Source organism: Canis lupus, chromosome 1, assembly GCF_048164855.1.
Source record: "Canis lupus baileyi chromosome 1, mCanLup2.hap1, whole genome shotgun sequence".
Taxonomy (NCBI): domain Eukaryota; kingdom Metazoa; phylum Chordata; class Mammalia; order Carnivora; family Canidae; genus Canis; species Canis lupus.
This window is the reverse complement of record NC_132838.1, coordinates 36,022,504-36,046,463: the sequence shown is the minus strand read 5'-3', so window position 1 is coordinate 36,046,463 and position 23,960 is coordinate 36,022,504. Positions and strand designations below refer to the sequence as shown.

Sequence of the window (23,960 nt, the reverse complement as noted above, 5' to 3'; positions counted from 1 at the left end):
AGGAGAGAAGTATAAGGTGGAACAGGACCTATTTCTCTATCACTAAAAAGCAGGACGCCTGTGGTGAGTCACATGATATAGCAAATATAGCATCGGTGTCTAATAGTGGCTCTGACCCAGCCAGTCGGCACAGATACACAGTTAGTGATGATTAAATCATAGCAGTGCTATTTGGGGTCTAATAATGTACCTCTTCTGTTATATAAAACCTGACAAGGGATGTTTAACATCTCTTACTAGTTAAAACTCACATGTAAAATCTCACTAGGTAATAGTTTTTGCCACCGTGGTGAATCTTCATTTCAATATTTAATTTGCTTGGGAGACAGTGGAGGAGAAAACACACTTCCTGATTAGGAAGTAGGTGATTAAGTCTCTCCAGAACTGCCTTCTTTGATCAGGTCCACATACACCAAAATGATGGATTAGAGAAAGCTTGGATTCCATTTACTTTGTTCCTATCCTGATATGTCATCCAGAAGCATCCTCTTGCCTCTGCTTTTCTCTTTCAGCTGTATCCTTGGAGATTTCACTCACTCTCACAGTTTCTTGTCCCACCTGCAAGCAGAGAAGTCCCCAGCACAAATCCTCATCTAGATTGGCCTACTCAGGTAGAGGGGGAAGGGGCAGAAAAGCTGGCTTCTTACTCCTACTTAACGAAGGTATTTCTGAGGGTCTATAATGGTGATTCTCACCCTGGTTATCCATTTGAATATTCTGGGGAACTTTCAAACAAATATAATGTCCTGAACCCACTCCAGGAACTTTGATCTAATTTGTCCACGGTGAGGCCCAGAGACTGGTATATTTTAAAAGCTCCAGGTAATTCTAACGGGTGGCCAATTGAGAAGAACCACTCAAAATCTTTGGAGGACACAACAGATGGCTCTGATATGCCAACTGGCCTCAATACACCTACAATCTGGTTGGGGGAAAAAGTCTCAGAGAGTATCTCAGACTACCATGAAGTACAAAACTGTGTGGTGAGTTCTTTTAGTGCCCTGAGAAAAGACAAGTCTCCAAGACCAGTCAGGAAGATGTCATGAGAATGGGGTGTGTACTGGGCCTTGAAACGGGGCTGAAATTTTCTTAAGTTTCCTCTTCCCAACCCCACTGCCACCACCCCAAACAAGCACCTTCTAAGAGCATTTTATTCTTGGGAGCTTCCATCTTGGCTCTCTCCTCTCTGTTCTTCCCATGTTTATTCCTTGAAATCATCAGTCCCACCAGGTCATGCTTCTGCCTAAAACCCTTCAGGTGCCCCTGAGAGCTCACAGAACTATGCCAGATCTCAGACTTTCCATGATGAGCCTGTGCTCTTTCTCATTACCACTCCCTAGCAGGACAGTCTTGCTTTTGTTCCTCAACGCTCCCAATCCCTTTCCTGCATTGGGGCTTCTGCATCTGCTGGTCACTCTGCTTGGGATACTTTTTCCCTGGCTTTCAAGGAATTGATTCCTCTTTATATACCCCAGGTCTTAGGCTGCATGTCACCTTTTCAGGGAGGCTGTCCTTGACCAGCCAGTCTAAAGCAGCCTTCCACCCCAACCTCATTCTCTGTCAACATGTCGGTTTATGAACTTAACAGCACTAATCACAACCCAAGTATTTTATCTATTCAGTATTAACTTTTGCTCTCTCTGCTAGAAGGAGCTTCTATAATGACAAGCTCTGACTCCTTTCTTGGTATCCATGCTCACCAGCACAGTGCCTGGCACAGAGTTAGTGATAAAGAAACATCTGATATATGGATAAAAGAATGAATGGCAAGGAGGGGAGGGTGTTCTGGGTGGGAAGAACTGCAAGTACAAAGAGAAGGAAGGAGAACATGTACTGTCTGTGTGTCTGTCTGTCCGGAACACACAAAGGACTGGATCCAGGGACGTAGAAGACACGTGGGATATAGCTGAAGATAAGGGTGAGCAAGTCATGTACAGTTATTAATAGCTGTTACTAATGAAAGTCAGAATTTGAATTTCACATCTGTTAAGGTGTAAAAAACTGCATTAGGACTGAATGATTCAGGTCTAAGAAAGGAAATCATGTTTATGAAACCCAGAAAGCAATGGAGCATAATTTTAGCCACTATACATGATTAGAAGATTAAATATTTGTAAACAATTGGTTTATGTAAGGAAATTCAAAGTGTAATTTGGGGGGATAAATAGTTGGGTGTTAGGGATCCATCTTCTGTAAAAGAATTATTCAGAGCTACTTATGGAAAAAGTCTGCATATATTTTATGTCAGACAGTAGGAAAACCTATTAACCTATCTTTGAAACCATGGCTTCTCTTGACATATGTATCAAAATTTGAATAAATGAGAATATTATTTCATAGCATGTTTTCCAATCTTGTCATGGCTCAGAGTCACAGAGAGTCTGAAAAGAGGTAATGTTAGCATTACTGGAGAAGGATCTAGCCATGCACAGGTGTGGTGAAAAAATCTCCACTGCTCTGTGATCTTCCCTCTAACCATGATCTCTCTGAAAGAAAATCAGAGAAAGAATAAATTTCTTCCATATCCCAGAAAAATTTGTCTAAATATTTAACTATCACTTCAAAATTCTTCTATGCCTCTTTTCATAATTTCTGTTAATGATTCTAACATTAAAATATCTGTCGAAGGAATTTTTCAAAGATTTATTTTTATTTTAGAGAGAGAGAGAGAGCATGCAGGGGAATAAGGGGCAGAGGGAGAGAGAAAATTAAGCAGACTCTGCTCTGAGTGTGGTGCCCAAGGCAGGGCTGGATCCTAGGACCCTGAGATCAGACATGAGCTGAACCAAGAGCTGGAGGTTTAACTGACTGTGCTACCTAAGCACCAACCCCCTTCAAATGAAATTTTTAAATAACTTTTTATTGCAGTAACAAATCTCGTAGGCAGACTCTATCAAAAAATATTCTGTTATATAAAATGTATGAACGTCTGTGAAAGGACATTTCAAAACTACATTTTTTCTTACCTATGTACTGATCTCTATCTAATAAACTATTCAGATATGTGATGATACCATGTTTGACACTGATATTTAAAAATGAATTTCCTGGGGAGGTGGGGGAAAAAACAAAAATAAAAATGAATTTCATTTTGAAAAAAATTGCCCTGAATTAATGAAATGATATACTTAATTTTAAAACATTTCTTACATGCTTACTACATCCCAGGCACTGGACTCAATGCTATGGAAGACACAAAGATGAGGAATCTCTACTCTCTAAACAATATGAAAACCCAAAAAATGCTGGGTTGAATTCTACTAACTCAAAAGATCTGAATTTGAGTCTATAAATTATTTATTTATTTATAAGATTTTATTTATTTATTTGAGAGAGAGCACAAGACAGAGAGAGAGAGAGCGCGCAATATCACAAGCAGGGGGGAGTGGTAGAGGGAGAAGCAGACTCCATGCTGAGCAGACAGCCTGATGCAGAATTGGATCCCAGGACCCTGGGATCATGACCTGAGCCAAAGGCAGATGCTTAACTGACCGAGCCACCCAGGTGTCCCCATCCACATGTCTGTTGAGTGAGTTTATACTTAGTTTCCCCTTGTTTGATTTAGGGAAAATTATCTTTACTTAGCGAATGATTACAAGTATATAAAAAAAGAATGATTGCAAGTATTAATGATATAACGTGTAAAATACTTGAGTTGATGCCTGGAACATAATAGGGATTCAAAAAAGGTAAGCATTCTTCCCTCCAAGACCTTTAATATTCAGTTAAATATGACTTGCTTTTGTTAGATGTGTTCTTGATGCCTGACTTCTAAAGTAGGACTTCAAAGTTAACTTTTTACATATAAAATCTAGCACCTACTCTTAACCATTCACATGAAATATTAGTTTGGATCAATAAAATCTGCACATTACTCCTAATTTCATAGATGCAATTGAATTCCATTCATTTCCAAAGCTAAGTCTAGCTGCCTCTCCTTTACTGCAGCTGATGGTGATGCTAATGAGCAATGAAATGCCCCAAAGCTTAGAAACAAGGAAGGAGAAATCCTGGACATAGATGACACAGATATTTAATTTCAAAATAAGCAAGCTCTGATATTGATACAAGTGAATGGTTTGCTGGTTTTCCCAAAATGGCTTCTATATGAGGAAACAGGAAATGCAGAAGAATTCAAGAGAGGAAGACTATGATGAAAATGAAAAGCAAAAATGAAAATGAAGGGATTGCAACAATGATTCCCAAATCTGAGTTCTACACCTTGTTACTGGGCATCCCCCAGAGACCCTGCAGCTAAAATGACCGAGAAATGTTGCGTTCTATATTCCATCTTGGGAATTCACAACAAATATTAGCATAGGCAAGGAATTATGTGCTAATTCTATTAGCATGTTAAGAAGAAACCTGTCTAACAGTCAAACTCAGCAATTCCCAAAATTACCTGAACACTGAATCCTCTGTGTGTTTGTGAAAAGGGAGTGAGATTTAACCAATGTTCTATGGCATTCGTGTGCAGTGACATATAATTTAGAAACCATTGTTACTTATTCCCTTCTCTGCTACTGAATACTTTTTTGCTGACTCTCCATATCTCTTCCACTGTTTCTTCTTGACCTGAGTAAGCCATCGGAACAATAATTCCTATTTTGTCTTATGAAGATAGAAAAATTCATTTTGCCTTTGGAAAGATGAGTGGTTGCAAAAAAATGAACAACAAAAAAGAAAACCACTCAGAACTAATTCTAATGATTGGGGGTAAAAACCCAAAAACCTAAAACTTTGTTTTAGAAACAATGACTTTGTCCTCCTTCTCCACGTTCTCGAGACAGAACTGTTGGTTTATTCTCAGGTGGTCAAAGTCTCCCTCCAAAATTAGACTAATAACTCAGAATCAGACCTATAAACACAAACTGATGGTTGCAGAGGGGAGGGGATTGGGGGATGGGCAAATGCGTGGAGGGGAATGGGAGATGCAGGCTTCCAGTTAAGGAATGAAGAAATCATGGGAATAAAAGGTAAAGCACAGGGACTACATTGACAATACTGTAATAGTGTTGTATGTTGACAGATGGAGGCTACGCTGTGGTGAACATAGCAATAGTGCATAAACTTGGGAAATCACTATGTTGTACACCTGAAACTAATATTGTATTTTTATCAACTACACTGAAAAACAAAACAAAACAAAAAAAACTAAGAAAATTTAGTGCCACTTTGCAAGTACTTTTATGTACACGAACCTACATTTCCTTGGACATTTTTGTCTTAAAGGACAGTGATTTCTGTAATAATTACGGCACTTTGAAAATAAATATTCTGAAAAGCAGATTCTTTATTAAACTTTAATCCCTCCCTGAGAAAAATATCTTTATATGAATCTAGGATGCTCTTAGAAATAGTTATTTGATGAACTATAAAATGCTACAACAGCACAATGGGCGTCACAATAAACGCAAAGGAAAATACTGTAATTACTTGTTTTATGGCAAATAAAATCCTCAATAATAGACATTTTATGACGTAAGAGGCATTTCAGAAAATAGGAATCAATTCCTTTTTTTAATTAAAAGGAGAATCTTAAAAAAATAAAAAAATAAAAGGAAAATCTTCTCTAGATTCTTATTAGGTTTTTCAGAGGAGCTAGCAACATTATATTCCCCTACATTGAAGCTTTTAATCCCCAACTGAAAAATGCACAAACAAGCACAATTTTATATATATAAAATTCATTACATGCATGCAAATGTATGCATGTGTGTGTGTATATAACATTTTTATATTTCTTTTTTTTAATTTTTTTATTTATTTATGATAGTCACAGAGAGAGAGAGAGAGGCAGAGACATAGGCAGAGGGAGAAGCAGGCTCCATGCACCGGGAGCCCGACGTGGGATTCGATCCCGGGTCTGCAGGATCGCGCCCTGGGCCAAAGGCAGGCGCTAAACCGCTGCGCCACCCAGGGATCCCACATTATTATATTTCTAAAATGTGTCACAGTTTACAAAATTATAGCTACTAAAACCAAGATACCATGAAAGTAGGGAATTAGAGAAAAAAAATTTAAATTGCACCAAATATAGTTTTTAAACATAGTCAAATGTCCTAGAAAGCATTCATTTCCAAAACAAATTAATTCACATAGGAAAGTCAGCTCCATTAGGTAACCCTTCTCCTGAATCACCATCTGTAGTTGTTTGGGAACTTGGCAATGACAGCCTGAGCTGCCAAGGTAGATTCTCCTAGGAAAGTTTTTTGAACCAGTTTGAAATAAAATGTGTTTGTGCTTACATTTTCTTACATAACAGCTTATTCTTTACCAATATTATTTCAGTGCTTAGGGGCATGTTTCTCTGGACCTGGTCTTATCTTTGTCTGTGTTAAAAGGACTGTCAAGAAGCATTTGAAAGTCTCTCTTCTCTACATCACCTATAGGATCCGTCTGGCAGGCAGGGCTCAAGGAAGCAGTAACTGCTGTTGGGTCTACTGGGATGAACTAAACGAAGCAGATTAAAGTAGGAAAGATTTTAAATTGGGTGTAAAAAACAACCCTGCATTATCCCAAATCCATGGTTAGTAAGGAATTTCGTGTGTGCATGTGTGCCTCTGTGGTGTGTGTGTGTGTGTGTGTCTGTGTGTGTGTTTGTATAAGTTATCACTGAATGGCTATTAAGGCTAGCGGGTAACACAGAAGTATTTCAAATTCAACAAGTCCAAAACAGAACTCATTGTTGTCTTCCCTTTAAAACTCCCCTGGTATTCCACAGTATAGAAATATTATTATTATCTTAGATTCTCACTAGAAACCTCGAAAGTCTGCTTTGATTGGTCTCTTTTCCCCTGCCTTCTCATCCACTCATCATGCTTCAACTGATGCAATGCACCACTCAATCGTGTTCACATTTCACCACCCACCTCGATTTCCAATTACGCTGTTGGTACAGCCACCTGACTAGCATCTGATTCTAAGTGCTTACTTTCTACACCAACATCACGCTGCCAGGGCCATCCTGCTAGAGTGTATATTTATTCATAAAGCAACTCTGCTTCAATTTTTGGATGGTTCTTTAAACAGCCAACATGCATTGAGAAGTACCATATTGTACCAAATTTTACATGTAGTGTCTTATTTTCTCTTCATAACAATCCTATAAGATGGATACAATTATTGTTGGCACTCACAAATGAAAAAATAAACCCAGGTTTTAGATAACTTGCTCATGGTCACTGGGATGGCAGGTGGCAGAGCCGGTGTTCATCTCAGATTATCAGGTGCTCTTGATCATTCTCTTATAAACTTTCCCTCAATCTGATTCCCAAATAACTCTCCAGTCTTTTTTACAAGGAGCTAGAAGACTGTGAATTTCTCAAATTCAACTATTGTACATCAAGGGTCAAAAGCCTGTAAAGCCACTAGGCTAGAATGTAAGGTGAGGGCACAGTGACTCACATTTGTCAGCTCCTTTCCAAACGAGTGTGCCTCTTATAACCTGTACACGGCAATGGAAATATCCTGATCCCAACCAATGAAGAATTTTCCCCACCAATGCTGTAGAACTCTTTATAATACTCTGCCCCTATACAATATGGAATAACATTTCAAAAACATTGTTTTTCAGACATCAATCACACACTACTAATCAACTTTGCTGTAACATCTCTTTCATAACTCACACATGAGAACCACTTGAGGAGGGATAGGGTGAGGAGCAGTGGGGGGTCTCAAAAGCAGGGATAGAATAACTTGTAATCACAGACTTGTTTTTGTAAAAGAGCGTCATGTGAACCATCACAGAATTTATAAGAAGAAACAGTCATATAAAAAAAAGAAGAAGAAGAAAAGGTTAGATATTGCTAAAACTGCCTTGACATATTCCACATGTACTATTTGATAAATATTTTATTGTTATTCCAGGAAAAGCTTTTAAAGGAATACATAAGCCAGCAATTATGGGGAAGGGATGTCTCCTTCTCAGAGATAGTAGGAATGCCAAAGACAGCTCTTTGCTGCTAAGGAAAGGGTGGACAGACTCACAATGGCATGTTTGCTGAAATGTGCACAGATGCACGTACAGAGCCAGAGTCCCAGGCAGCAACTCTTCCTTATGTATTAACAACAGGAAACATGCAAATATCTCCAATGCAGTGTTCTGTGTGATGTGAATAAATTGGAGGCACTTGGCTTGTGAGTGTGTGTCTCTATGTGTGTGTACTCATAGTTGTGTTTCTGCTTGACAATTATCCAAAGCCTGACACAGAAAGCCCTGCTGGAAGGAAGCCTTGAAACTGATGGTTTAATGGTTAGAACTATGACCAGCTCTAAACTGCTAGCCTCTGATATCCAAGGCCTGAGCCCATTTCTGGCTGGAACAATTTAGGCAGGTATTCAATATCATTCTCTTGTTTAAATTAAATGGGAGAAATTGCAGTGCTCCAAGTTAACTGGGTGTCTTGGTATCATGCTAAAAGCATTTCCAGGGATTTTGTTTTCTTTTTTTGGGGGGGTGGGAGGGGGTGGCCACTTACCAGTACTATCTTAAATGCCTTCCTATAGTCAATACAATTTATTGAAGTGTATGTATGTGATGGATGTTTACATTTCCCTGCTGTAAAAGGGTCTATTTATGTCATCAACAAATTACCATGAAAAGTGATCACTGACAGTCAACTGGCCATTATAAGAAAGATGTTATTTCTGAAATATTCAAACAATGCCATTTAAAAGCCTGTTATTCCACTCAAAGGTAGACATACCTATACTGGAGTTTCAACCAAAAATTTGAAATGATGTAGAAATTGCTGCTTTAAAAGCCACTTGACAAAGTGCTTAAATATTCTTAAGTGTGTCAGAGGCAGAGGTATTTTATTAATGGCATTTGAAAGCATAAATAAATATAAGTACAAATAGAGAAAACACGTATTCCCCTAAGCTATAGTTGGCCAAAAAGTAAATCATGACCCTCAGCAGTTTTTATGCCTATAAAGAGGCTGCTTTAGCAGTTTCTTTCCTTTTCTTAAATGGCCTTTAAATAAATATATGAGTCAGTTAAGAAAGGCATTTACTTGAATTAAAGTGATAATTCTTCCAGGACGTCAGTATAATTAATTGTGGGTGGCAGAAGTTTTAAATGAGGCTAAATCAGGGATTCTAGTTTATTTATTTTTTACTCACTCTACCTCTATAATTAGAGAAGTTTTTGGTGGCTCCTGAAATTGTGCCTTGTCATGGAATATCATACCTACCTATGCACATATACATCATATACACATACATCAATCCAGCCTCTTTCCTACTACTACTATTGCTACTACACACGCGCGCGCGCACACACACACATACACACACACACACTCACCCAGCACTTGTTTTGGTTCTTCCACAACCCTGAAATTCTCATCCCTAATATTTCACTGTTCCAATTCATTTCACTGCCTTCAATGTCAAATACAAAATTATGTTAGTCACAGAGGTTTGTTCCTGGTGAACTATTTCATAGAAGAGCTCAAAACACCCTGCCTGCAAGATACACCCTGCCTGCAAGATTTCTGCTTACCTATGCTACCTGCACCAAGGACTGAAATAGCCAGATGCCATAAACAAGTATGTTTTACTAAAAAGGGGTGGTCTGACTGCGTAGGACGTGTTTTAAACGATGCACCCCATCAGCAGAGCTGCCCGTGTCTCAAGACGCTGTAGGGCATTGCTGTAAGACTGACAGAGGCTGAGAAACTGAGCTAATGAGTTTCAGGAGACAGAGAACCCAGAACACATTTGGGAGAATTCTGCATTTAGTGTCAATGACACTGACATGAGGAGCGTATACCTTCTCAAAAGTTCAATACAGCAAAGAAAAAAAAAGTTCTACGTGAGAAATAATCGTATGCTAATCATTTAACTGGCACTAGAATATTTCAATAGTTACATCTGTCTAGCTGGCAAGATCTTACAAACAAATACGTCTTTAAAAGGTACATGCATGATTGGCCACTAATGTCCATACTCTGAAATTAAAATCTCTGAGGATATTGAGACATTTTCTACATTTCATCCTAATGTGCAGACGAAACCTAAGACCCAAGAACTCGTCTCCTGTTACCCTGGGCTCACGGTATCGCTGAAAAAAGAAATTATGTTTAGCTTATTAACTCTATCTACCTTTTGCCACCCCTTCGTAATAGTTTTTTCATTAACTGTAGGCATTTTTTCACCCCCTGTTCTGAGCACAAAAGGATCCAACAGCACCGTTCCTGCAGCCTAAAGAAAATAATCATGCAGTCTCAGAAAAGGTGGATGTGGAATTGCGAGCTGCATTCCCAATTGCCGAACTTCAAAGCAAACACTGACCGCCTTGTGGACAATGCAGCAGGGGTAGCACATTACATGTCTCCCGGTCTTGAACGTTTAAGTGCAGAACGAGACCAACACATCAGCAAACCTCCTGCAGCAAAGGATGCAGGCTGCAAACGAGCCCAGGGGCTGGGAAGAATCCACGCTTGCTTTACCTACCGGCATTGTCCATGTCTCAGGAGTGGCGAGGCGAGTTCTGTAGCCTGGCAGCCGGGGAGCCCCAGCTCCTCTCCTGGCTAACGAAGCACCCTGCCCTTCTGCAGATTATCAGTCCTTGCTGGCACACAGAGCATACTTCATGCACTGTCTGCAGGAGACACCGCCAGGAAATTTATATCTCCAAGGATGACAAACAGCCATTAGCTCCATTACAGGCTGATTAAGAGACACTGAGCCTATCAAGTGGATACTCGAATCCACTGGGGTTTTCACCTCTGTTCCAAGCAAAGGAGAGAAAAAAAAATCACTGCAATGTTGAGTATACTGCACATTTCCAAAAAGAAGTGCACATGCTATGCAGAACACAGTGCTTTTCCAAAAGATGCCAGAGCAAATGTGAGCAGTAAAAGGCACAGATAATTAAAAGGTGAAAAGGAATCTTTAAAACTATAATAAGTGAGCCTTTCTTTGGGGTTGATCTAAATGTAGTTCAGCCTTTATCACTGACATCACTGAATGACTGGGCAACTTTTCAATTTAGAATTTTAAAGTTTGTGGTGGTGGTTGTCACTGTCACTGGGGGTGAGCAAGGAATAGCAGAAAAACCATTTTAAAGTAAAGGCTATCTTTCATATTTCTGCACTAAATACATGCTAAGAAGCTGCGTATTGTCATCCCATTTTGGTTGTGTTTTCATCATGATGAGTGTCCCTATTTCTGGTCAAAATTCTGCCCACCTATCCTAACAGAGAAATTCAAAGGAATTTCACTAACCATCACCAATCACACTAGAAATAATTGTCAAAAGATATCAGGAGACTCTACCATCTGTCACAGTCTGTAGCCACCCAAGTAACAGAAAGCTGAGGATCAAGAAAAATACATTTACTTACACAGGAAAGTACATTTCTTTTCTTAAGTCTGGCCGTGCAAGATGCAAAGTCACCTAAAACTACTTTCGATATCAAGGCATAAGGATGGGCAGAGTGCTGAAGAAATTATGTGCCATAGCCTATCTGTGGCTGTTGTGACATTAAATTTTGGGGACAGCACAACTGTTTTCTGCATTTCTCAGATATAGTAAAAAAATTTACAATACCCTTATTTAACTATGATACAATGAATGCACAGTACAGTAAGGCTCTAGAGACTTTCTATTTGACAAGATTTTTTTAAAAAGTTGTGGTGTTATCATACCCTCAGGGTTGCTCAATTGGAAGAGCAATTCATTTATTTAGCACTTCTGTATGTCATTGGAATTCCTGGTGACAAACCACTTGCAAATTATTTATAATCTTATCTTCCATTTCAACAGCTTCAAAGTATTTGTTTTTAACATAACTTTCAGTTTTCCTACAGATGTGAGGTTCCTTCATTGTTTACACAAAATACTCCATTTATGATATCAGTACTAGCACAAAAATATTTGCTTCGAAGAAAAGTTGAATCTCTCAGTGATTTTGCACTGAGACATTATCCACATTATTTCAAATCTGCCACAATTTTAAAGATATATCACTCTATTAATTTAAAAAAATATTCTTCACATAGTTTTTAAATGCCTGGATCCCATAAGACTGAAATCACTGTGGCTTCCATATCTCATCTACTTGCCCTGATTAAGGCTGCCAAGCACCCAGACTGAGTGTCATCAGGAGAAATCTAGGGCAAGCTAACTAGGAGTTAACAGGGAAATATGAATGACAAAAGGAAGAGAAACTATTTTATGAAGTCTGAGATTCTGGTAAGGAGTAGCTAAGAAGTATCATGTCCTGACAGTGCATATTGACTAATATGAATATGTTAGCTCTGTATGCGGTTCAAAATGAGACTCATGATTATTTTCACTAATACCATCAGTCGCCAAATTATAAATGAATTATATGCCAAATATTTGTTTTGTTGGTCATTTGAAAAACACTTGATCCCATAAACAGCGGTTAGGTTCCAAAGACAAACCATTAAATACTGCTTAACTCATGATGTGATTTATATAATAATCGTAATCTCTCATACACAATTTCAAAATCCAGAAAAGCTTAATGTTCTTTCTTTTTTTAAAGTTGTGCTCCAAAATACCATTGTGCCACAACATGACTTGAAGTGATGGGAAGCTATTTAAGATCTTTGGTTATCTCATTTTGAGTAAATCACATGTTTTAAAACAAGAGTTTTAATGTCATTATTATGAGAATCTGTTTGGACCCTGCTGGGGATGATATGTAGTATTTTGTGTATGCATTATTTTACCTTCCTAAAATGCAAAAATTCTAAATTCTGAAACACACCTGACACCAACGGTTTCAGATGAGGGACTATGATCCTTCAGTACCTCTTGGCAATTTAAAAGAGTAGAAAATAATCCCTTATACTGTTTTGCCACAGGCTCCCTTACCTTATTAGGAATGCTCTAGCTCCCTTCCTCACCTGATGAGGCCCCTACCCAGACCTCTCCAGCTGCTTTGGAAGATGTAAGAGATAAACAAGGGATGAACAACAAAGAAAGATGTCTAGGTATTATGAAACTAAAACTGAGTGGCTATTAAGAATGAGGCTGTTTACAAACAGCATAAACTGCCATGGACACATCTGCTCTGGATCCCTCTGCATTCTCCACCAGCCCACCACTGCCCGTCTTCTGCTCCTATCTGGCATCACAAGATGGCACTGTAACAATGGAAAAGCGCAACGAGTGGTACATTTTCCTCAAGCTCCGCAAGAATCTACTCCTTCACTTGATTTAATTCAGACTTATAGTTAACATGCCCTAGTTGGGAATGCCTGCATATAAAATGTTTACCAGGCCCTTTCTAATTGTCCCAGAGATGCCGTGTGGTCCAGTAGGAGCATCAATAAGTCTAAAGTTCTAGAGTATGTTTCAAAGATAAGGGATCCCTAGGTGCCGTAACGGTTTGGCGCCTGCCTTTGGCCCAGGGCGCGATCCTGGAGACCCGGGATCGAATCCCACATCGGGCTCCCGGTGTATGGAGCCTGCTTCTCCCTCTGCCTATGTCTCTGCCTCTCTCTCTCTCTCTCTCTCTGTGACTATCATAAATAAATAAATAAAAATTAAAAAAAAAAAACAAAGATAAGCTTAATTCCTTTTTTTATTAGCCTTCTCATATGTATACTCCGTAGCTCTCTTTGGATCAGACTAATATGTTTGAGGCGAGAACCTGCATTCAAAATAACCTCCATGCTATCCTACCTACAGAAAGAAGGCAACAACCTGTCACCATGGGGGTTTTAAAAGGGTAGTTGGCCTGAGGTTGGTTGCAAGACATTTGTGATTCCAGGCCTGATCTGCTAAGGTAGCAACAGCATGGGCATCTAACACCTTCAAATGTCACCAAGCACCTGCTGATAACCTGGCCATTTATTACAACTTTCTTCAAAAAGCTCTATTAGCTACTCTCTCTCTCTCTCTCAATTTCAAAGAAGATAATATTGTGGCTTCCTAGAACAGTTCTGCTTATCTCATATTATTTCTTAACTTTCCTATGAGATGCTTTCATGTGCTGGGGCCACAGAAGGTTGCTGGTGGCAATCAGGCTCTCCCTTTTCTTTTTTTTTTTTTTCTAAGATTTTATTTATTTATTCATAGAGACAGAGAGAGAGAGAGAGGCAGAGGCAGGCAGAGGGAGGAGCAGGCACCATACAGAGAGCCTGACGTGGGACTCGATCCAGGGTCTCCAGGATCACGCCCTGGGCTGCAGGCGGCGCTAAACCGCTGCGCCACCAGGGCTCAGGCTCTCCCTTTTCTGACTGTAGTCTAGTGTGATCCAAGTCCAAGTAGACCAACAGCAGTCCAAATGGATACTGTGGAGAACAAGATGCAGACACGGTTTTCCAAGAGGTGTAGCAAATCGAGAATCAGAGGCTAAAAATATGGTTTGGCTTTCAGGGGACCAACTGGGATGCTTCTGGGCAAAGTTAGACTTTGCTCCTTAGAATGGAAAAATTAAGATAATGAATTGTCCATATAATCATATTGCTTAACCTGGCAGATCCCTGGGACACCCAGATCAGCCTATGAGACTGTCTTGATCTTTCTCACTTTCTGATTCACCCAAAGAAATAAAGAAGTGCTAAGATATTGACTACCAATTAGGAAGTAGTCAGGCTTGCTCTCAGTACCTTGGGGAATAGATTCTACTGGAAATCTGTTCTGAAAAGATTTCAGATACTGCTTTTATAAGAACAGCTACTGTATATTGATAGGACAATGAGCAAAGTGCTTGGATTAATAACTCTCCTAAGTACTAAACCAAATCCCTGAACTATTTTTAAAAAGTTCACAAGAGGAAGTATTGCAACAGATAGTATTTCCAGGAAAATAAGGGCAAAAAAAATAGACATTTATCTAATGTTCTATTATCTGGACTTTAGGACAATACTTACTTGACATACCTATGTCATCCATTATTCCTAGCCATTCTCCTCTGAGATTTCTCTTCCAGTGTAAAGTGCCTCCTGAACTACTTATTAATATTTGTTTCTCTCCCTTGTATGCAGTCCTTAGAAAAAGCCTTCCATTTACATAGACTTAAATAACACCTTCACATGAAGCCATGACACATTCCAGTGTCATGGAACTTGGAACTTTTCTTGGTATCTAGACCTTAATGAAGCTACGACTTCATTATTGTATGACACGGACATTTAATGACACGGTCATCTGACATGTGTGGACTGTTGATTAAGGTGGTTTGGTGAGTCCACACTTAGACACTACCCTTCTGTTCCAAACATACAGCAATGATAGATAAAATATTAAGTAGGTTAGTCATAGCGAGGCTTACAAAGCAAACGACTTCCATGAGTCAGAAAGGAGCCAAAAGCTCAAAGCAGTAAAAAGGCTTCTGCTGAGGCTGATGTGCTCAAGGTGGAAAAGACAGGCTGGGGGCAAAGCCATGGCACCTATGTGGTGACAGGTTTCAAAGAGCTCCACAGGAGAAAGGCAGGGTGAGAGCCAGGTTTTGCTTCAATGAGGCCCCCTGAATTAAGAAAAGAAGTTGCAGAAAAAATGGCTGTTGATCCAGTTCTAGAAGCCATGACTTTATAAAGCCTAGATGGGCATAGGGAGGATAAATCCTTAAAACCAAGAACAAAATCAGCTTCTTGATGGGTCCCTCAATGCTAGATCACCAATATCCTCCTCAAAATCATGCAGGAGCCCCAAGATGTCATTGATAGACCTGACTCTAGACTGGAAGACCACAGAGCAAGGTGGAGGCAACTCGAAACCACAGAACTATGAAAAGAGGAGGAGCAAAAAAAGAGTCAAAGCCAACCAAAAATGCAAAAAACAGAACAAAACCTTCCACTCAATCTGAATGTGCAAGCGAATTTCAAATTGTTTAAGATTGCTAATATTTCAAAACCAAGTAAGTAGAATAATCAATAAAACATGATTTCAATCTCAATGATTTTGATGTTATGGAAGAGTCTTATAAAGATTTTTTAATAACTGTATATATCAAAGAGATAAATGAAAGCATGACATCAAAAAGAAATAGAAAAAAAAGAAACAAAAATACAAGAATCTGGAAGATAACTCATGGGAAGTCTTGGAAACGAAAGAGAGAGTTAGAACACTGAGACCAACATAGACTCCTCATTAGCAATCACTGATGCCAGCAGGCAAGATGCTGACAGTAACTGTCAACCTTGAATTTCACATTAGGCTATACTCCCATTCATGAGCAGAACATTGGCACTCTCCTAGACACAAAGAGTCTAAAAATCACCAAAGGATGCACTTTAGCAAGATGAGAAATAAATCCAGAGAGAAGGCACAAGATGAAAAACGAGTAAGAAGCTGATAACATGTATTAGTATATTTAAATAGCTATTGATTGTGAAACAGGCATTTCAAAATTAATGAAAAAATGGGCAAAAAGAGGTCAAACTGGAAAACCATAACAAAACATGAGGTGGATGTTCAATGAGAATTCCAAGTGTGAAAGGAGAAGAGAAACACTGAATATTTTTAGATTTAGATTCAGACATAATGAATAATTTTAGATTTTAAATTGGAAGATATAGAGGTATGTGGGTGGCTCAGTAATTGAGTATCTGCCTTTGGCTCACGGCGTGATCCCCTAGGATTGAGTTCCACACCAGACTCCCCGCGGGGAGCCTGCTTCTCCCTCTGACTATGTCTTTCTGGTCTCTCATGAATAAATAAATAAAATCTTTAAAAATAAATAAATAATGTATATAATGTATTGTATGTATATGTATAATTATGTATTATATATATGTGTGTGTGTGTGTATATATATATATATATAAACATATCAACCATTAAAAGAATAGAAGTAGTTTGGTTACTTATACTAATTGTCTCTCCAATGGATTGAATAATACACCAAGGAGGGTGCAAAGTGATCCACTGTTGTGAGGGGATAAATTATTAGAACTTCTATTTAATATTTACATTTATATAAGAGATAAATTATTAAGCTATAATAATACTTAAAATACAATGTTTCATGGCACCTTCACTTTTCTAAATGTCAGACTTGGAACATATAGTAAATAGCTCCACAGCATGGAATTAATATAGATTAGGAAACTGAATTCTTTATTTGAAAAGCTTCATAATGAAGAATTTCAGTGAATTTTCTTTTACTTTTTCTTTTGTGTGAATTTTCAACTCATTTGCTAAAATCCAAAGATGCAACACATATTGATTAGTTTTCAAGAAGAACCCATGAAAATGGGCGAGAAAGCCATTTACTAGCTGAACTGCAACCAAGAGTTTTGATGAAAGGTTGCTGGCAATGAATTACAATTTTGCAAGGTCAAAGGTGCACTTCTTCAAAAAGATCTCTTTTCAACTCTGATTGTTCATTAAAGCCATGTATCAAGATAAACTAGAGAATCAAACCATCGGGTTGCTGTTTCTTAAAACATTAAACCAAGATTCAAAAATTAATAATGCATACTCCATCTCTGCCTCATTAAAAAAATTAGTGATTTTTGCCATAGGACTTTAGTCTTATTAAAACAAACTTCTGTTATTTTTGAAATATTGCTTATTTCTCCTTGATCTTGACCTTAAAAGTGTTTTATTTTTATGCTACATAATATACATGATACAATATTACAGTGATCCATGTATATAATTTCTAAATTAATAAATATACATGTATTGAGAGAACATGCTATTTTTTTTCTGATTTAGATTACTGCAGTGCTTTGCTTGCCAGCCATCTACAACACAAACTCCTTCCATCAAAATTCCATGTGTTCCCCTGATTCTGATTCTACTCTTTATTATCTGTCTTTTTTCTTTTTTTAGGGCCTGCTGCTATTACCACAGATGAGGTTCACGTATCCAACTTCTCTGTTGGTCACTGAATTCTCAGGCACATTTTCACTCCCCTTGAATTTCAGCAGATTCCATGTCCCATTTCTCAGAAGAAAGATCAGAGGGATGAACTCTTTTTCATAAACCCTTACTTCTTAATATGATCTACCAAGGTTTCCCAAACTTATTTCACCTCTTATAACTCCAATAGAACTATTGGCCACAGTTTGGGAAAATCTAGTAAAAAGTGGGGAGGGAGGCATTTAGCCCATAATTTTTGCCTTGAACCTTTCTGGCACTTGATGTCGATTACAATAACTGCTTCTATAGGATGAAAAAGACAGGCTTCCAACTGCGTCCTCAAGGAGGTGTCCCTGAACACAGAAGTCCCTCTTTAGTCACAAAAATGGAAGTCCAGGAAGACATTTCTCTTATGATAATGATACAAAAGAGTGAGAGGGAATAAAGGATCATCTGGACCAAGGAGTGCACGCTGGCAGATCCTACTTGACAGTGAATCTCAAAATAAATGCATTGGTGGCTAGAAAGCTAAACGGAGCCACCAGCCCATCTCAGTGAAAGAAATCAAATGAAACATGACAAAGCCACAGAGAGATGGTTCCCCAATATGTAAGATATATTTAGTTTTTCTAAAACAACCAATAAGCCTGGGGGGTGCCCTAAGAAGTAAATCCTGACATCCAGATGAGATTTCTTGGGTGTAAGTCTAGCATGCCTCAGCCCTGGAGCTGTAGCCCAACACAAAATGGAAAGCAGGCCTGTGCCTGGGCCTCGCTCTACACAAACATTCAGGGGAAATCTTGGGGGTGGGGGGGTTTACAGTGAAAATTTACTCATTAAACTCTGACCAGCAACTTGTCGGTATCTCAGGCTCCATGAGGACCTTTCCCCAGATCATTCTGACTGTGGGAGACCACCGATGAGCTTCTTCCTTCTCTTCCAGATCTATAACCCATGGGCAGCCCCGGTGGCTTGGTGGTTTAGCACTGCCTTCAGTCCAGGGTGTGATCCTGGAGACCTGGGATCGAGTCCCACGTTGGGCTCCCTACATGGAGCCTGTGTCTCTGCTTCTCTCCCTCTCTCTCTCTCTGTCTCTAATGAATAAATAAATAAAATCTTTAAAAAAAAATCTATAACCCAGAACTCACACTCCTGTCTGAGTTGCAGGAGACTTAACCCTAGTAGCAGTTCACATTTTTAGCACTATTTGCCAGGCACTATGCCCAATTCTTTCCCTGTGTATTACCTCATTTAAGCCTAATGATAAGATTGAGTTTAGTACTAATTACTATTATTCCCATTTTCATTTTCATGAAAAAAATTAAGACTCGGTGGGGTTAAGACAAACTTGCCTCAGATTGTGCAAATTGTAGACCTGGATTTACACTTAGGTCTCTTTTATTGTAGCATCTTCACCTGCAATCTCTACATGTATTTATCAGGAACAGGGAGGCTCTCTGGAGAAACCCAACTGCTTCTTATAAAATCTGATTTTGTTGAACTCCCAATTTTAACAGTGAAGAATAATTTCTTTTAAGCCTTCAGGTTTCTGTCTCAATTTGGCTAATAAAATGCTTAAAGCTAATCTCCTGTGCCTTCAAAAAAAAAAAATCTCTTGGTCTTCAAAAGGACTCAGTAGCATTGGTATAAAAATAAATGTGGTAGAATTTCTGCCTGTAAAGAGATACAAACCTCCTTCTAAATTCCAGGAGATAACTGTATTGAAAAATTATTTCTGAAGGGAGACTAAATTATAAATCCATAAATCAAAGCAGAATGATATATGCTTGCCATTATCTAGATCAATTTATTTATCACTTCAAGGATTTTTAAAAATAGTTTTTAGGAACTTTACATATACTTTATTATGGCCAATGCTCAAAAAATTATTGAGTCAGCAGCAATACAACCAGTCACCAGAACGCAGAGGAAGGTATCTGTCTGATTTGGTGCTGAGTAATTGGCAAAAGAGAGCTCCTGACTCGTCCATCAGCCAAAAGGGTGGCCTGTTGCTCAAAAAGCAGTTACAGCTGCTTTGTGCATGAGTCTACTGTTAAAAAACCAGCAACCAGAGGGAAAAGCAGGTTCACAGAATCTGCTCCAGGAATATACAGCCTGAACAAGTTCTCTCGACAAGCCATCACTTACTGAAAAGCATGATAGATGCCCATCCCAAACAGACAGCAAGCAGATGGCTGGCAAGTGCATGCTGGCCTGACTGCGGGCAGCCTGTCACCCAAACACTTAACGACGGCCATCTCTAATAGGCTTTCAGAAAGGGTCAGCCTACTGCTTTCTGAGATGAGCAATCAAGGACTGCCAACTGGCAGTCTAATCAAATCTGGCCTGCTAACATGAAGATTTGATAAGGCCAGACCTCGAGAGCTTTCGGGAAGGCATATCCATACGCCCTCAATTTGCCAAACTACCCACTACTCCCTATTGTCTTCTGATGAGCTGTACACACCTATATGACCTGCCTGTTCTTGAATACATTTGTGCTCAAGTCAGCAGAATGGGTTGATGACCTCTCACATCGCTTCCTGGCTCATGGTTCTATACAGAAACAGTGGGATATTTTAACTAGTTGCCTAGCAGGGAAAGGGGAAAAAGGTTTAGACTGGATCTTAAAGAGCTTTTTCTACAGGCTGGCAAGGGCCATACTACTCTGCAACCAAGAAAACTTCCTTCATGGGATACTTGTCTGGAATTATCAAACAAGGTATCCTGGGTTCTGAGTGCCTTAAACTTAAGTAGCTAAACATATTTTTAGTAACAAGATGTTTCTTAACTTGGATAATTCCTTATCAAACAGGTATTGATTAGCTCTGTTATGATACACAGTCCCTGAAGGCAGGATCTAGTCAGTTTTTGGAGCTCTGAGAACATATTAAGTGTTCAGCAATTGTTTTTAGCATGTGTACATGACTAGGTGAGTGGTGCATGGATAAATAAACAAACACTGGTGCTGGCAGGGTCCATTCTGAATTTCAGCCACGTCACATTTCACCAACAGGAGAATTCCATCATGTCTAAAAAGTACTGGTCACTTTTTTTTTCACTAATTCATCAATTTCTCCCTTATCTCCTTAAATAGCCCAATGAAAATTTAGTATCCTCTTCCAGAAGCACATTTTGCCATCCATTAGTAAAAATGGTAAGTACTAATACTTACGCTTCAGATTAATTGAGGAAATGAATCTTTCCCATCATGTGGCTTTTACCTCTTTATGCAGGCATTCGAGGAAGGAAGAAGTAGACAACCCAAATTTCTCATATCAACACAGGACACCCAGAGCTAAGTGCTGACTACACAGAAGGTAGTGAATACGTTTGGCTGGCTGATTTACCTGGTGACTGAAGTCTCAGAATTTTCCTACTAAGACCATTGTTCTAAGGAAAAGAGGGATAAGATCCCAGTTTAATTAGTAGGGTCTCATCTCGTGCCTACTATTCACACCACTAAACTTGGCACACACAAGAGTGAGCATCCACGTACCAGTCATCTAAACAGTTCTAGAAGTACTGATGAGCATCACAGCAAACACCTAGCTGCAGTCTTTGAGGAAGATGCTTCCAAGATGGTTGTAGGAAAGTCCCTGAGAGCTATGGGGGGAAAGGAGATAAGTCTTTCTCTCTGATATAAGGGGAAAAAGAAGGAAAGGCACTGGACAGCAATCAAGGTCTAACCAGGTTCTAACTTACCAGCAGGCACATAGGCCAAGATGGGGAGCCGGTGTGGCTGCTCTTAGAGAAGCAATGAGCCATCCTATGGGTCCTTTCTCTCCTTGATTTACAGTTCTGCTTTCAATTTGCTTTTTGAATTGTCTTTTTTTCTTAAAATTTTTTCTTTAATTTTTTTTATATATTTTAAATATTATTTTATTTAAATTCAATTAGTTAACATATAGTGCATTACTAGCTTCAGATGTATAGCTCAGTGACTCATTCATTGCAGATAACACCCAGTGCTCATTATATCATGTGCCCTCCTTAATGTCCACCACTCAGTTACCCCATCCCCCCACTTGCCTCCCCTCCAGGAACCCTCATTTTGTTTCCTACAGTTAAGGGTCTCATATGATTTGCCTATGTCTTTTCATCTTTATTTAGTTTCCTGTTGACACTGCCATCAATTTAGTATTTTATAACAATCTAGATTTATCCTTATAGTTCTGGGGGTCAGAAATCTGAAATAAGTCTTTTTTTAAAATTTTTATTTATTTATGATAGTCACACAGAGAGAGAGAGAGGCAGAGACATAGGCAGAGGGAGAAGCAGGCTCCATGCACCGGAGCCCGATGTGGGATTCGATCCCGGGCCTCCAGGATCGCCCCTGGGCCAAAGGCAGGCGCCAAACCGCTGCACCACCCAGGGATCCCCTGAAATAAGTCTTATAGGGTTAAAATCAAGGTATCAGCAGAGCCGAATTCCTTCTGGAGGCTCCAAAAGAGAATCCATTCCTTTTCTCTCCCAACTTCTAGAAGCTGCCAGCCTCGGCTTATGGCCGCGTCGCTCCAGTTTCTATTTCTGCTCTCACATTGCCTTTTCCTCTCTGACCTCCTTGCCTTCCTCTTATAAGGACTCGTGTGATTATATTGGGCTCAATTAAATAATCCGGGATAATTTCCCCAACTCCAGGCCCTTAACTTAATCACACCTACAAAGTCCCCTTGTCATGTAAAGTAACATATTGACAGGCTCTGGAGACTAGGATGCAGACCTCCTGGAGGGGGGATGGGGAGAGACATATTCAGCTTACTTACCATCATTATCTTAACAAACTACAAGTCATTTTAAAAGTTCCCTCTCCCTGGGAATGTGCTGAAAGACAGCCCAAGTGCGCCTGTTGCTCCCCTAGGTATAGCTGAGGTCTTGAATAGGGCTAATTGGTAGAAAACCTGATAGGTGATGGGAGGGACACCAGAAAAGGCACCTGTAATGGGATTTGAGCAGGGAGTAAAAAGATACTTTTAAAGAAGGATTATAAGGAAGAGTGTCAATACCATGGACTGGAGGCCTTCCAAGAATCTAATTCTATATGGCATACAAACAACTGGGTCCAGGATGTCCCTGAGGCTAACCCCAAAATTGCTTAGGCCAATGCTGGGTTAAGAATTTAAAAACTGAAACGATGGGACACCTTGCACCCCAATGTTAATCACAGCAATGTCTACAATAGCCAAACTGTGGAAGGAGCCATAATGTCCTTTGATAGATAAATGGATAAAGAAGATGTGATATATATATATAGAGAGAGATAGATATAGATATCTAAAAAAGGACAAATACCTACATTTGCTTCAGTGTGGATGGAACTGGAGGGTATTATGCTGAGTGAAATAAGTCATTAGAAAAAGACAATTATATGGTTTCACTTATATGTGGAATATAGGAAATAGTAAAATGGACCATAAGGGAAAGGAGGGAAACTGAGTGGAGAAAAATTAGAGAAGACAAACCATGAGAGAATTCTTAACTCTGGGACACAAACAAAGGGTTGCAGAAGGGGAGGAGCAATGGGCGGATGAGGTGCCTGGGTGATGGACATTAAGGAGGGCCCTGAGTGTTATACTATTTGTTGGCAAATTGAATTTAAATTAAAAAAATAAGATTTTAAAAATCTTTCAGTGAGAGCACAGCTCAAACTATGTGTTACATGAGGGAGTTCCCTTGACCTTCACAGCACGCCTGAAAGGAGCAAAGAGCAATCAGCTAATCAGCAGCATTGCTCCCATTTCTCGGAGATGAGGTTGAGTAACTGTCTTCCTGGAATTCATTGGGTTTTCCCAATGACTACAGTGGATTTTCCCGAGATAAAAATGAATAGGTTCTTCGACAGTAATGGAGAGAACATGGGAGGGGGAAAAGGTACGCCAGGAGTCTAAAGAAAACTCCAGAGTATAGAGCAGGATGATATGGCCTGGATATAGACGCTGGGAACAAAAGCAAAGGAAAGAGGGAGGCAGCAGTGAGGGCAGGACACTGGGAGGACCCAGAGAAGGAGGAGCCAGCTGAGTGAGTTCACAGGACTTGCTTCAAGTGCTGCAAAGCTCTAGAAGCTGCCTCAGATTTCAATGCTGTGATTCTTACTGAGAGATTTGGCATTTCTATAGCTAAAAACCATTCACTTGCTGAAAACCTGTTATATTATCCA

The 23,960-nt window shown here is 39.3% G+C and overlaps 1 protein-coding gene and 1 long non-coding RNA gene across 4 annotated transcripts in view; one reads left to right on the top strand and one right to left on the bottom strand.

The window, feature by feature from the left end:
- Positions 1-23,960, top strand: part of LOC140633546 (uncharacterized) — a 115,309-nt gene that overhangs the window by 51,799 nt on the left and 39,550 nt on the right. The window lies entirely within an intron of this gene.
- Positions 1-23,960, bottom strand: part of PHACTR2 (phosphatase and actin regulator 2) — a 206,707-nt gene that overhangs the window by 179,319 nt on the left and 3,428 nt on the right. Inside the window, exon 1 of one of the 2 annotated variants that reach the window (XM_072826138.1) lies at positions 10,465-10,766. The exons of the other annotated variant lie outside the window; for it this stretch is intronic. Within the exon in view, the coding sequence (XP_072682239.1) occupies positions 10,465-10,477 (13 nt within the window). The 5' untranslated portion in view covers positions 10,478-10,766. Of the gene's footprint in view, positions 1-10,464; positions 10,767-23,960 lie in introns of those variants that run through there. 2 annotated transcript variants of the gene reach the window in all.